Genomic DNA, 16189 nt, shown 5'->3' with positions numbered 1-16189 from the left:
AACAGGAGACTAAGATATGCATATAATGTTAGATGTGAATCTGTGCCCATGGCAGCAAGGCCTAAAATTTTCAGAACACAGAAGCCTTGAATAGTTTGGTATAACAGGTTAAAAAAAATGAGCACTCAAGGACATAAAGAAATTTCTTTGCCTGCTGGGGAATAATGGAACATCTGTTTCGAACTCATATTTAGGGCAATTCAATTAGTTTTAAAGTAAAAGATTTTGAAATTTTCAAAATGTAAAATCAAATAGCCAATAGAAGTAGCACATTTTGAGATTCAGAGACATAAATCTAAGGGTCATTTAGGGACATTAAGGCTAAGTTTCTATCAACGTACATACTCCAAAAGAAAAAGTGATCAAAGGCAGGGCATGCAAACAAGTTAACAGAGGTTGTCTTGGGTGTGAGCTGGAAACGTCATGGCAGGGGCAACCCTTTGTCTGTCTGATTGCATGTTGCCATCCCACAGCAAATGCAAGCTTACTCTGTGCTACTTTGGCCACAAAGGGAGAAATTTGCACCTTCCCTCTCCCATTCTGAATTGCAATCTGTAGGGGAGTGTTTTGGGGGCGAGAGTCTTGAAGCTGGGGAAGAAAACACATTATTCTGCTCTGTCTCTGAGTGACACTCCCAGGACAAGGAAAGTTTTAGAGCAAGGACCAGTCTTTAATTCCTGCAGCTCCAAAGCAGGAAAATGATCTATCATACTCAGGCCTACGGGGTGCTAAAGCTGCAGGTAGAATGAAAGTTAGATCCTGAGCAAGGAGTAGGCTGGTTCTGCTCATTTCAGAGTGTAACACGGAGCCCCAGACCGAGCTGTGACTGCACCTGCAATCTTTCGGTGCCACTTCTTTTCAAACCTGGCTCATTATGCATAAAAATAAAACTAATGCATCATTGAACTTTGGAGGCGATTGGTTGTAATTTGGCTGGGAAAAGATATTGGCACCTACTGTTTACCTTAACTAAAGTCCATGAAACAATTCGCCCATCCGAGGAGATGGAGAAGAAGTTCACATTGTTCTCGATGTCATCCTTCTGCCACTTCACCTTAAAACAAGAAGAGAGTCCCAGTCAGCACAGAGCACTCAGCATTAGCAGGACAGAGTCCCATGCCATCAGCAGGGTCTTCTGAAATCATTCCTAAAGAGCAGCAGGTTTCCACCCCAGAGGCCTGCTGGTACACAGCATGTATGAACACCCTTACCTCCACAGGCAATTTCAGAAGTGCTCGCACCACTTCTGTCACTCACTTTCCTGCAGGGATGTTCCAGAGAGGGGGCAAAGCCCCATAGCTGGGGACTCTGCACCTACCCACAGCCATCTCCCCCAGCAGTGACAGGAGCATTGCCAGCAAGGATGGGCCTTGTGAGGTGTCTGAGATATGCAGCGTTCTGCATTACGGCACACCACCATCCCAGAGATCCTTAAGACATCTCCAGATACCACCAGTGGTGCCACAGGAAGGTCCCCAAGACACCTGAGTACATCACTGACCCTGCACACCCTAACCCCTTCCCATTTGCCTAATTACTCCAGGTGAAGTGCCATATAGCTACCCTTCAGCCAGATAACCTCAAATTAGCTTTCTGTCTCTACATGGGGTGCAGATGAGCCCTTGCAAGCAACGTGTGACATGGGTCCTTGGGGCACTTCTGTTTCAGGGAGATGAAAATGTCTCCATTAAAACTGAAATCATCCCTACACCTTCAGAGCATCTGTCTGCCTGGTAAGAAGATTTGCCTTTTGACTGTGACAGCTCAGCAGGAGAGATTAGAACTCAGATAAATGGCTTACAGTTTAGAAGAGACATTTCAGCTAGACCAAAAGCATTAAGAACGCTCGATTTTCAGATCTGGGAATTCAATCAGACTGAAGAGAAAAGGATGACTTGTCATTGGGCCTGTCAGCACACACTCCTGTGGGCATCTGTCAGTTCAGGATAAGGACAAGCCCTTCAGTAGGTTCTGCTGAGGTTTTCAAAGGTGTATCCGTTCCTGTCCAAGCAGTGCAGCAGATACATTTCCCTAAATATCATCCCATAAAGGTGATAAATGGGCATGATTATCCTAGAAGCTTACCAAATACTCTATCCATGACCAGCTATTTATCTGGTACCTATTCCAGAAAGCAAGCAGTATTCACACTACTTTAATTACAAAGACTGGGTATTCTGATGATCCTTCCTTGGGAAAAACAGTGTTAATTCTGTTTTGTAAAATTGTTTATACTGTGAAGTTCTGTGGAGCATGAAAATTCAGCGAAAGACTCAGCAAAGAGTAATTAATCCTCTAGTGAAAAGATTTCCTACCTAGAACACACTATTCTGAGGAAGGAAAAATAAAATGTAAAAGGAATCCATCTGAGAATACATCAAAATGCCAGTTTCACATCCATAAGGTGCAAATGAAGAATCTTGAGTGGCATACAACTTTGAACATCCATGCACAGGAGAAATCATAAGGGGAACAACTTCTGCTATCTGGCATTAAAGGAGTGGCGTAATCCAATATGGCCCAGAATAAAACGGCTAATGATAAAAAGACAGGTTCAATGGCACATATGGAGAACAGCGATTTCCAAGGCTGGTCATTGTGCACAAAATATGCTGGGTATATCTATTCCAGGAACATCTCCCTGGGATCATGATCTACTGCTGACAATGATGGTCACCAGCAGCTGCTTCAGATGATGAGGTTGGTGCAGTGAGGAGTTTTAATTCACAGTGAGAAATGCAGAGTTCAGGGGAACTGGTTATAAACACATGCCCAACATGTCTCATACTGGGCATAGAAAAATGGTCATGTTTCAAATCAGAGCTTTTTGAAATGCCACTCTAAAATTATCTGACAATAAGATGTTTTTTACTTGTGTGTCCAACACAGCTCTCCTCTAACTCATGTTAGAATCATAGAACTATAGAATTGTTTTGGTTGGAAAGGACCTTTAAGATCATCTAGGTCAACCATTGACCTAGCACTGCCAAGTCTACCACTAAACCATGGCCCTAAGCATCACATCTACATGTCTTTTAAATCCCTCCAGGGATGGTGACTCCACCACTTCCCTGGGCAGCCTGTTCCAATGCTTGACAACCCTTTCAGTGAAGAAATTTTTCCTGATATCCAATCTAAACCTCTCCTGGTGCAACTTGAGGCTGCTTCCTCTTGTCCTATCGTTTGTTACCTGGGAGAAGAGACCGACCCCCACCTCGCTACAATCTCCTTTCAGGAAGTTTTAGAGAGCAATAAGGTCTCCCCTCAGCCTCTTTTTCTGCAGACTAAACAACCCCAGTTCCCTCAGCTGCTCCTCATAAGACTTGTGCTCTAGATCCTTCACCAGCATTGTTGCCTTTCTTTGGACTCGGTCCAGCACCTCCATCACAGAATCACAGAATCACAAACTGGTTGGAGTTGGAAGGGACCTCTGGAGATCTAGTCCAACACCCTGCCAAAGCAGGTTCCCCTAGAGCAGGTTGCACAGGGTTGTGTCCAGGCGGGTTTTGAATATCTCCAGAGAAGGAGACTCCACAGCCTCCCTGGGCAGCCTGTTCCCATGCTCTGTCACCCTCAAAGTAAAGAAGTTTCTGATGGTCACCGTGTCTTTCTTGTAGTGAGGGGCCCAAAACTGCACACAGCATTCGAGATGCGCCCTCACCAGTGCCGAGTACAGGAGGATGATCACTTCCCTAGTCTGTCCTCTTCAGTCTACTTTCAGAGTTATTTGGGAAAAACAGTCACACTGTCCAGCCCACCTCTAAGGCAAACTGTCTTTGCTTGAGCTAGGGGCAGCTATTTCTCAAGACAGTATCTCCTACGAAAACACGGTGCCATTTAAACCTGTGAGCAGTTAGCACAAGTGGCTCAGATACCCTCTACCGGGATAGGACTACACCACAAGAAAAGGGGGTCTCCAGTATTTGAAACCTGCAGCCTAAACCCAGCAATGCCCTGAGGTGCACGTGGAAGACAAATTCAGGTTACACATACCTGTACTGCAGTCAGCGTGGGTCTGAGCCATCCAGAAGTCTAAAGCCACCATCCAGGTTGCTTACACAATGCACATGCTAGGATGGTCCAGACCCTCTCTGAAAGGAGAGTCCCAGCTTGCCCCCTATCAGCGTGTATGTCCAGGTGCTCAGTGAGCTCTGCTCAAGCTCTGTAGGGGCAGCTGCAGCTGAGTTCCCACCTCTGCTCTTGCCAAGTACAGTAGACATTTGAAACCTGAGCTAGAGTCAGGTGACACCCATGGAAAATACAAGGATGAAGGCTCAGTGGCTGGAGTCCACCCCGATCACCCTGTGCAGACACAACTCCTGAGTCCTCATGTCTACACTAACATAATGTGTTGCAGGAACCTCATCTGGAGGTGACTGACAACGTAAGTGCTATCATGAGCTCATGTTTTTTTTTTCCCAAGTCAATTCCTTTCAGCATTCCCCAAGTGAAAAGCTTTTCCCCAGGGTTTGCCCACTCCAAATACCCTCTCCCTGATGGAGATCTAGTCAAGTTTTCTACTATCATTATTCAGTTATGTGTCACAACTGCTCCTCTTCATCCGTTACACAGACAGGTGGAATCAACAGCCCCAAAAAGCAAGTAGGCTGATTTGCTTGGTGTACTCTTGCTCCTACGTTCAAAGCAGTCAACAGTACTTGAGTTAGGTACATATTGTAGACAGCTTGAACACAGTCCCTCGAGGGCATCAGGATCTGCCCTCAGATGACTGTCAGCAGCTCTCAGTGACGTTAGCCTAAATTTCAGAAAACAGAAATTGGCATTTCAATTTTCCTTCAACACCTCTGATACCTTAATAGCGTTTGTGATCTTTTTTCTCCTGATCTCTGAATCCCATGAACGCTTACTAGAGTAATTAGCCTTCATGACACTGCAATCAAATCGGGCATCTGCTCAGAACTGGCCTTTTCTCTGCTCCCAGAGGCCTGTGAATGTGGCACAACCTCCTGTCATTAGCAGTATCTGTGCTGTGCGGGGTGGGACATTTGACAAGAGAACCAGGCAATTGTGTGTGTAGTGACAAGAAGTTAATTCTTTCCTGAAGCTTGTGATAATCAACCCAGGTTTTTGGCTGCATGAGACAATTTACAGCAAAAGTTCAGTTATGATACGGTAAGACTAAAGAAGCACATGAGCAAGGAAAGTGTATGTAAACAGCAGAAAGGAGACAAGTAAACACAGAGCAGCAAGTCCTTTGCTGAGCCTGATTGTAATGGGATCTGTAATAAAATCAAGGATCTGCTGCTATTTTTTCAGTGTGATCTTTAACCTGACTATTTTTGCAGTGCAAAATTAGTGAGTGAAACTCACTAGTGTTAGAAGAGGCTACCACTTCATAAATTTTATTTCTTAAAGCCTGTCTATTTATAAAGAAGTTGAGACTATTCAAACTCCTATTTGTTCATAGAACAATGAAGATTAAAACCTGCATGTTCACTGCTATGTACGGCAGGTTAGCAGGGCAATAATCCATTCATTCTTAGCAAGGGAATACTATCATCTTTGTGTATGGCAGCTGGTAATGGCTCCTGTCCAGCAGGAGATAAGACCATTTATCCAATCTGATTTGAAAATTCCCATGTTTCTGATGTCTGTCCTACAAAAGAAATAATGCTTGATCAGTTTTCATGGCACGGAGGCTGTTAGTCACTTGCACTGACAAAGTACAATTGGTCAAAATCATCCCCGCCATGAGGCTGGCTTGAGCGCTTTGCAGGCAGCCACAGGCAGGATCTGCCTACATTTCTTGTAAGGTGGCACCTGCTACTGCAAACACAAATCCCTCTGGCTGGCCCTCGGCTTGCCAAAGCTCAGCTATGGGGTGCCACATGCAGTGCACATTGACTGATGAGCAATTCCTTCCCTTTCTACTAATTATCCTTCAAGGAACCCTTTGCCAGCATTGGAATACCAGAGCCCTGCTGATATCTGCCCTAAGTGAAATCAGAGTATTTTTGTCATTCGATGCCTAAAAACTGTATAAAGTCTGCCACAGGTAAAGAATAGGAAAGACAAAGACATTATCAAATCCCCGGGTCACCCTTACATGAACTAGCCAAGCAAGATGCTCAGATGACTCTAGCAAGCAAACAGCTCCTTGGGCTGCTGAGGAAAGTCCCTGCCAATATGACCTGGGAACAAATTTCTTCCAGTGCCAACCTGACAATCAATACAGTCCTACGCAAAGCCATCATGGCAATGAAGGGTTTGGAAGGACCTGAAAAGGACCTGAAAAGGATATCTATTCTGCTCTGAGGCAGGATCAGACACACCCCTACCATTGGTGACAATTCACATAGGCTGTTCTCACAAGCCTCCAACAACAGGCACTCAACAACCTCCCTGTAGATAAGTCAGTGCTTAATTGGCCTTATACAGGAAATTTCCTTTACCTCAAGTGAAGCCAATTACTTCTTACCATCTCCCCAGTGGACAGAACAATGGTTTATTTCCCTTTTTATAACAGTCTTTAAATGGGTAAGAAAAGGTTTCTGTGTCACTGCTTCTGTCTTTTTCCCCAACCCAATAAAATCAATTGCTTCAACTGTTGCTTCCAGACCCTGCTCTCCAAGCCTTCACCATTCCTGTTCTTCCCCTTCAGCCCTTCTCTGCAGCTGCAAACACATGGTACAGGGCCAGCTCTAGGCACTAGCAGACAGGAGTTACAACCTCCTCTACCTTATATTCCTGCTAATAAATCAGAATGACACATGTCTTCGTGCAACAGTATTGCATTGCTGACCATTGGCGGTGATCTGCTACACCTTCCCCTTCTGGCACCTTGCTGCCTAACAAGTCATCCCCTGTTTCATATCTGTGCGTTTAATTTCCCCTTTCTAAACATAGTATTTGCTTTTCTCTTTATTGAATTTCATCACATTGATTTTGGGCCATTCTTCCAATTTATCAAAATCATTTTGAACATAATAATGTCCTGCAAAGTGCCTTGTCCTCCCAAGGGGGCTTCCCTATTCTGTAATCAGAGATGTTAGTGAAAGTATTTATCAAAAGAAGACGAGGACTGACAGCTGGAGGGTCTCACTTGAAGCATCTTCACAGTCTGACAGGAAGCTCTGTATAACTGCTCTTTGAGCACACTGCCTGAACCACCTCAGCAGCCTCTTTATGGCGATTGTACCTAATTCACATTTCTCTACTTTGGTTATAAGGATGTCACTGTGTGAGCCTGGATCAAAAGCTTTAGTCAAGTCAAGATGGATGGAGGTGATAACCTTGACTGCCTCCCCCTTCTTCATGAGGCCCATTTCTCTGAAACAAAAGCAAGAAAAGAAATTATACTGGCTTGACAATTTGTTCTGGACAAATCCATGTTGTCTACTTTGAATCATCTTATTATCTAGACATTTACAAACCGTTTTGTCATTTGTTCCAGTGTTTTTCCAGTCACCGGAATTGGTCTGGCTGGTCAGTAATTCCCTGGGTCCAATCCTGCCACGTTCCTCCAGATATTTTTTTCACTACTTCTGGCCCTTTGAGACTTTTTCTCCTTTCCATGGCCATGCTTGTCCTACAGGCCAGAGTGCAGCCTGATGCACTGCTGTGCTATCATCCACACTTTGCGAGTCCCTGTGGCTGGCTTAGGATGCCTCTAGCCTGGGTGAATCGTTCAGACACTGATTTCTGGGCTCTGGTACCCTGTCCACACCACAGTCCCTCCTACATGCAAGGACAGTCCCTTTGAGGAAGCACCTGCAGAAACCTCTTTTGCCAGACATCGGCTGTACAGCATCACTGAAAAGTGTTTTGGGATTGATGACAGCAGACTTTATATGTGTCATATTCCAGTCTGCCCACGTCACAGGTATGTGAATGTGTGTGGGTCCATAGGCAAAAGCAGAGTGATGCTTCCCTTCGTCCACGACCCAGAGCACACCCCAACCCTGCCTCTGAGTCAAGGTACTCAATCAGCTCGGATGCTGTAAACGGGCTTGCACATAAACACCAGCCTCTGCTTAAAATACAGGATGGATGTAGCCCAAAAAGTCCCTAAAATGCTTGTTAATGGTCTGAAATTGCTCTGGCTAGTTCTTTAAGTACTCTAGGGTATGTTTAAGCTGATCTTGCTGATGAGCAAGAACCTGTTTCATCTAAATAATCTTTAAAATGCTCTTTCCTTATTCTGACCTGTGCTTTCATCCTCTTGTTACATTAATCATACTAAGCAGCCAGTCTCAGCTACTTATTGTAAGATTAAACAATACAGCATCAAATATTTCATCCTTTTCCATACCACTCAGTATTAGCTGAAAGCTTGCTTTAGTAATGAGCCTATATTCTTCATTCCTTTAGCTTCTAATATACTTCCCAAATATCTTCCCCTTCCCTTTTATGACCCAGGATAATTACAACTCATTTTGCACCTTCACTTTCTCTGTATTAATTTGCCTTTGTGCTTTTCTCTAACACTCAGCTTTAGACACGTCCTTCTTTCTGTGCTTCAAGGGTTTCTTTGTAATTTGCTGCCAAGCTCTAGATGCAGCCGTACAGGCCCCTCTCAGACAGCTTGCATTCTGCCCAGCCCAGCAGCTCAGGGACTTCACCCGGCTGGCTCTGTAGCTGAACAGAGCTACAGTCTCTTGCGGAAGCCCAGCTGTGCATCACGGGAACACAAGTGCTTCTCAGCCCCTCTGGGCTCTCCCAGCCACCCTGTCTTCCCCATACCTTGGGCACACAGGGCTAAGCAGGGAGATTTGGACACTCTTCCTTACACTCACACTGGCTGAAGACTTTTACTCAAGGCTTCCCACTGGCAAACATCTGCTCCTTGAATGAGCACGAAAACAGAGCGAGGGAATCAGCCCTCAGCTCACTCCAGCTGTGCCTGCCCTCGCAGCAAAGCACAGACACGAACCCACTGTCAAAACCACATTTCCCCAATGTCTTTATGCACAAGCCTGAGCCAAAGCACAGCACCAGTAGAGCCCTGGGGCTCTCTCAAGGTAGAAGAGCTGAACATGTGCTGTGATTTAGCGAGGACACAAGCCCTCATTGATGCAGTTTGGCTGCATCCATCACACAATAGCTCAGGTCACCAGCTGATAGATGAGCACAGTGTGGACGCTTGCAGAGACAGACAGACCAAATTCCAACCAGGAGTACCCATCCAAACCTGGAAGTGTTAGTCCAACAGTGGGCACCTTTGGTCTGCATAGAAGATACTTTCTGCATTTTGCTGCTATTCTGTTTTTCAGTCTGTCTCAGCATCATGCTGAGGGCTCATGCTGCAGTGCTGATCTACGATAAGTTGCTCCATAGGTCACAACTTCTGGAGCCAGGCTGATCTCTCCTGTGCTCTAGTGTGAATATTCTTCTGGACTCCTGTTGTAGAAATTTTCACATAATTGTTGTAGAATTTCTCATGAATTAAGCAAACAAGAGTCAATAGAGATGAAATAGAATTAAGAATAGAATAATTAATATAAGTCTATCATCTGAATAAACACAAGTGGCTTTTCACAATCCATGAATATTGTTCTCAAAGCTCCTTTGTATAATCCTGACCTATGACTGAACAAATCATCAGTCAAGCTTAATGAGTAGCTAAGCAGAAGTAGGCCTAGAAGTACTAATATCTGATGATTCTAGTAAAAAGTATGTATGGTTAACCTTTTTGACCTTAAAAGAATATAGAATACTTAGAAATAAGAATTAGTAGAAATAAGGTTCTAAACAGACTTTAACTATTTTAGATTAATATTTAGGAGATGTTAGCAGTGGAAACCAGACCCTGGTCAAGCCGGATCAAGACGGGATGCTGATCACAGCAAGAACATCAAGAATGGGGTGTTGACCGAAGCCGAAGTGGAACCAGAAGATAAAGATCAGCTGACCAATGGAGAAGAATGGACTTTTGTGGACTCTTCACAAATGAAGAACAAGGAATTGAAATAGTTAGTGGAATTTTAACAGGAGTTCATGAGAAGTTTGTGATGTAACTACTTATTAGTTTCTATATAAACTGATAGTGAACTTGAGTCAGGTACCGTTCACTGCAGTGGTGGTCCAACTCTGAGTTGCTTCAATAAAGAATCAGCAAACCTAGAGACCCGGAGTCTGACAATTTTCTTTAACACTCCCCTACAGCAGTCTCTGATTTGAGCTAAGAAGCAGTTCTCATTTCTTCCCTCTGTCACCTCCAAATATGTTTCTTGTTGGTTCCTGCCAGCGCCTTTCAGCAGAACAGCATCCAGAAACATCAAGTCATTACCAGCAGAGAAAAATCTTTCACATTCTCCTCCTGTCAATGACAAATTCCCATTTTTTTGTTTATTCCACTCCCTGTGTCACTTGCCTCTGCTGTTTGCCCAAGGGATCTGTTGCAGTGAAAGTCTCCTCAGACAGCTGATCCTGAGTCCGCTGACTTTCTGTTTTGCTGGATCAAAGAGTTTGTCCCTCCTTGCTGCTGAGAGAAAGCAGTGCTTCTACAACAAAGTCCCCAAATGCCCTTCATCAAGGACATTGCCAGCTATTCTTCATTTGCTGCTTCTCATGCACCCCAGCCTGGCACCATAAGTAGGCCTTGCCACCTCGCTCAGGATCCTCAGCCAACTACCAGAGTCGAAGCCAAGGCCAGGTACCTGGAGGAGTACATGCAAAAAGCAAGGCTGCTCTCCTGAAGTCACAAGAGACTCCCAAAATTATTCACTTGGTCACCTAGAAATCATAGGCAAAGTAACTCCACAGTTCACTCACACGCAAAGTAACTCCAGAGTCTGTCTTCATGCAGCAAGAGACAGGCAGAGCAAGTTTTAGAGGCGAGGAGCAGGGCAGTGTCTGGAGTCTCCACTGCTAACTTGAACAGCAGTACAAGCTGTCCTATGTTGAGGTGGGATAAAGGAAGACAGACAGCTTCACTCCTCACCACGGTTAGTTGGGATAAAGGCAGAGTGAGCTAAATCCAGATGACTCACTTTGATTCAAGGCAATAACGAAGATTTTCAAGAGCTGTGATAACTGAGTGCAGACTGCTTACTCCAAGATTTTGGTCAAAGCAGCCCTGTCAGCCTCTCTCGCTAAGTCTATACTTGTGGAAGAAGGAGCTTCTGGGTTCTAATTGCACTTTGGCCATATGATACCACTGTGGCAGAAGATTTGGCTGTGCCCTGGCTGCATGTGGGTCTGGGCTTCCTGCCAAAGGCAGACCCAGGCAGGCAGGCAGGGAGGAGACACGGTAAGCCCCACTCGGTCCCTCAATAAGGGGGACCAGATCCATGGGGTGACCATCATGCCCGTCTTGGAGCCAGGATGGCAGGGTACAGCATAAAGGACTCCTGTTTTGTGGTGCATGCTCAGCAAAAGAGATTGCTCGTTTGTATCAGGGCTTTTTACCATTCCTGTCTATTACAGTGGAAAGCAGACAGCATTTCTGCTGTGGAACATCTGGCAAGAATGAAAGATCTCAAAAAAAAATAAGAGTTTTGGTCAACATTGTCATAGAAGAGATTAGTCCTTGATTTTGTTCTCAGAAACCCTGCTGTGAAAGCCTAGTCCCTGTCCCCTTCCACATCCATGAGCTCTAGAAATGGTGCCGGTAAAAGCGCAGCACATGGATGAATCCAGCCACAACTAAAGAGAACAGCTGCCCTGGAGAGGAATAATCAGGCCTCCTTTATGGGGAGAGCTGGGCTGCCACTGTCAGAATGGAGTCTTTGCACACCTAGAAACTTCGTGGAGAAAAACAACCCTCATGAGTTGAGGGACACTAACACCTTTCTGCCACTGCCTGAGACGCCTGCATGGGGAAGAAGTTGGAGAATCTCTTTTGAGGGGAAAGTGACTTTTCAGGCCAGGAGGCCGGTGCCTGCATGGAGCCAAAATCAGATATCCCAGAAAGGTTCATCTGAGCCTCTGCCTCTTAGAACCCATTTATTGTTTACAAAGAGGAAGGCAGGTCCCATGACAAACCACAGGTAAAGCAGAAGTATTAAGGTCTTCCACCTTTCAGTACCATACAAAAAGATAAATTCTAACTAGACATTTAACAAAATTAACTTTAAGGAGCACAGGCTAGAATGCTGAGATAAGACAGATATATCCAACCCTGCAAGGCCTGATGAAATTCAACCTAGGGTGCTTAAAGGAACAGTTGAAGCAATCTCTGAATCATTAGCAATTATATATGAAAACTAGAAGACAGGAGAGGTCCTGGATGATAGAAACAGGCAAAAATGCGCTCAGGAAACCCAAAACAAAACCTGTCTCAAATGACAGGTTAAAGTAACGTGGACCAGCCAGCCTAACGCTGAACTTTGAGAGCTGGAACAAAGTATTAAGTCATCCATACATATGTACAGGATAAGAAGATAAGGAACAGTGAATATGGGCTTGTCAAGGAAAGATCTTGTAAAACGAAATTTACTTCCTTCCTTGGCAGGGTAATGGGTCTAAAGGATTAGAGGGAAGGAGTAAATGTAATTTACCTTTAATTTTGTAAGGCTTTTGGCATACTCCTTGTGATGTTTTCAGAAGCAAGCTAAGAAAAGAAGGTCTAGATGGAATTACTATGAAGTGGATGAATGATTGAAAAAGAATTTTCAAGAGTTATAATCAGTGATTTCCTGACCACTTGGGAGAACATCTCTAGATGGTTCCCACAAGGGACTGTCCTGGGTCTGGTTCTATTCAATATTTTCATTAGTAAGTTGCATAGTGGATTACAGTTTAGAGACAGAGGATTCTGTTAGGATCAGGACTCAAAGTTATCTTGACAAACAAGACATAGTCTGAAAACAGTAAGGTGAAATGTGGTAAAGATAAGTGAAAAGGGACACAGACAGGAAGAAGAAAGCATATAAACATGTAGAAATCAGGGAATTTCTGGGTAAGTGACAGTAATGCAGAAAAGGATCAGATGCTGGTGCTGGACTCAGCAAAGTGATACTGCTGGAGGGGTGGGGGAATTGCAGAACTCCTTTTCACATACATCAAGAGGTGCGTACCATGTAAGACACAGTAGGTAACAACTCCAGTCTGTCAGTATTGGTGAAGACAGCTAGACTGCTCAATCTCATTTTGAAGAAAGCACTTCAGGAATGATACACAACATCTGTGATGGCATGATGGGAAGAAGAGGACACTCTCGAGGCCTCTGCCAATTCTCATTTCTGTGATTCACAAACAGTTCCCCAGTTCCAGAAAGGAAGTTTCAGTCTGATTTTAAATTCAGTCTCACATCTCACGAGTTTACTGCAGGTCACGTTCAACAACACTGTGACTGCTTCATTCACTGCAATAGATGAGACTGCTTTGTAGAGCAGACAAGTCTTTTGAGCATGAGTAAAAGCTGATGGAGAGATATAAATAAAAATTACTTTGATTTGCATATCTATAAAAAACCTTAAAAATAAATTCATTGAAAAATGTTCCTATCTTAAAATCTGGGTTTTCTTTTAAATGCAAATGTTTCAGCTATGACGGTAATCTGCAGATAAAGGAGCTGCTAAGCAAAGGAGGGTTCTCAGTGCTATTCTGTCCTTTGTAGAAAGATTTGTTGATGTTTTACTGTCAAATCATGCAACAAGACAGAATGGATCAGCTCAATGTGCTTAGGAAGTAAACTTGCCCCCATGACAGAAGTCATTAAAGAGATGAGGTCTGCAAGGAGTAACTCTTCCTAAAGGTGAGCCAGTAATATTTAAATACTTGGCTGTACTGTTTCCATTAGAAAGGAAATGGCTTAGACAGCTGATGAATGTCAAAATGTTCAAAGATCCCAATGCCTTCCAGTCAGTTTGGGCTTCCTTCATCTCTCTTACATCCTTAATGAGCAACTCTGGCCTAAGGTACTCCCTGCCATCCTATCTGAAGAAGAAGTAGGGATTTACTGATATGTCTTCTGACTTTTCCTACTGTCTTTTTGTGTAACACAGCTTTCCTGATAATAAACATGCTAGCTAGGAGGGTCAGAGAGGCTGACAGGCTTGGTAACAGTAGACAGTTACTGAAATGAAGGCAGCTGCTTCATCTACAAAGAAGTTAGACAGCATCCAAGGCAGCCAGCTTGGCAGGACCATATCTCACCAAGAAAGGATGAAGGAGGAAGAACTCTTCAGCCTACTGCTATGACAGCCAAAAGCACCTCAAAATACCTGGGAACAGAATACACAACACAGCAATGCCTGGGTGCTCCTGGAGCAGTCCTCGACCGCAGGCCGTCAGTCACCTGCGTCATGGGCATGAGGCTGGCTGATGGCTTTATTCATGGATACCAGGAAATACCAGCCTTATCTGGCGGAAGATGGTTGCTCCTGCTACAGGCAAGAGCAGGAACTTCCCATCTAAAAAATTTACAAATCCCTTCTCCCACTGTAGCAGCATATAGCTACTACAAGCCTTCCTGGGGTTTTCTCCTCCAAAGTCATAGAATCATAGAATGGTTTGGGTTGGAAGGGACCTTAAAGATCATCTAGTTCCAACCACCCTGCCATAAGCAGGGACACCTTCCACTAGACCAGGTTGCTCCAAGCCCCATCCAGCCTGGCCTTGAACACTGCCAGAGAGGGGGCATCCACAGCTTCTCTGGGCAACCTGTGCCAGTGTCTCACCACCCTCACAGGAAAGAATCCTTGAAAAAAGTCCTTGAAAGCTTCCGGATAGCCAAGGGAAAAGAGTTAGATGTGTTCACCAGCAATGAGGACACACTGTAAAATGAACTCCCATGTGATATTTAGCCCCAAAAACACTCCTCTTTTGAAAATCGCTTCTCTCCCACAGCTAGATCAAGTGCCCTCCACCTTGATGGCATCTTCCTGGAACTCACAGCCCTAGGCACCATCTCTTGAGCACCAATGAACTCAAGGGCTCAAGATGAGCAGACAGGAGCAAAGAATAAGGCCCACCACAACAGTGCATTCACACATCACCCATGAATTTGGGGTGCAGAAAAAGGGTAGCAAAATCTCTCCTACCAAAGAGCACATTCGGTGATACTGGGAGGGACTCAGCACAGAGCTGAGCAGAGAGCATGGCTATGGGAGCGCCACTGATGCAGGGCAAAGGCCCAGCCTGGGGCTTGTGCATCACTCACACTTCAGAGACTCAGATTTATCTGGAGGAAGCAGAGCTCAGTTATAAATAGCACTGGATAAGGCTGGCCCTACTTTTAGTTTGTTTTCTTCCTGCTGGGATTCGGCTGCTCTGCTTTGTACAGCGTTTCACTGGGAATCTGCTTGCTTATTCCCCTCACAGCACTGCCCACTGTATTTATTAGGCTGGTACGTTAACAGTCAAGGAGCGAGGAATCAGCCATTAGACTCTCACCTGTTTGTCCTGTCAGTGGCCGCGTTCCCAAGTCAGACACAGCATACATCTGAGCAATGTGTGCCAGAGGCCAGCAAAGCTCAGAGGTATTTAACCAATGGCAATTCACAGCTCTTGGTTTCAATTCTGACTGTGCTCACCGAGCAAGGTTTCCAATTTACAGACAAAATATGAAGTTCCCCGCTCCATGCGCAGGGAAAGCAGACACACACAGCAGGCAGGCTCGCATCCAAATCCCCAAGCTGTCTGATCAGAGACAGCATCTGTAATGTGCCTGACGGAAGGTTCCCATCATCATAGGGTCGAGCAGGCTTGCAGCAGGGACGGGGAGAGCCAGCCCCGGAGCCTGCCAGGTGCTGAGGGTCCCAGATACGCACCAAGCGGTGGTAGCTCACCATGGCACCAGGGGTGGGAGAAGGGTGGGAGCTGGGGCTGGCCACTTCTCTCTGTATATCTGTGTGACCTTGCTTGCACCATCCCTGCCCAGCTTGCCTTTAGCTCCCTCCTTATTGCTCTTATCTCTATTTCTGCTCTCAGAGAAGCACTCTGTTCTTTCACAGGCTGCATCAGTGCCATTAAGGCCCATCCAGTCCACGCGCTTTCTACACCTATTTTGAAGATCCAGCAATCAGCAGTTACATTTCATAGGCCAGCAAAGAAATACATTTTTTCCACTAAGAGCTAACATAGTTTCCTGATTCCTGTTAAAGAGTTAGTTAGTTAACTTTTGTGACTGCTAGAAAGCAGTAAACAGGATTCAAAGCTCCAAGCAACCAAACAAATGCATTACAACTGCTCTGCCCTTTTAAACGTCAGGCTAACATTTTCCAACATCTCAAGGCCTTCCAGGGACTCTTAAATTTTGTAAGTGAAGTTTTCTCCACTAACT

General features: G+C 44.9%; 1 protein-coding gene across 1 annotated transcript in view; it reads right to left on the bottom strand.

The window, feature by feature from the left end:
- DNAI1 (dynein axonemal intermediate chain 1) overlaps positions 1-16189 on the bottom strand; it is a 147491-nt gene that overhangs the window by 58655 nt on the left and 72647 nt on the right. The window contains exon 14 of the mRNA XM_068422106.1: positions 965-1054. Coding sequence (XP_068278207.1) covers positions 965-1054 — 90 coding nt within the window. The remainder of the gene's footprint in view (positions 1-964; positions 1055-16189) is intronic.

Source organism: Nyctibius grandis, chromosome Z (assembly GCF_013368605.1).
Source record: "Nyctibius grandis isolate bNycGra1 chromosome Z, bNycGra1.pri, whole genome shotgun sequence".
NCBI lineage: Eukaryota > Metazoa > Chordata > Aves > Nyctibiiformes > Nyctibiidae > Nyctibius > Nyctibius grandis.
The sequence above is the reverse complement of the archived record's forward strand: the minus strand, read 5'-3'. Positions and strand labels throughout refer to the sequence as shown.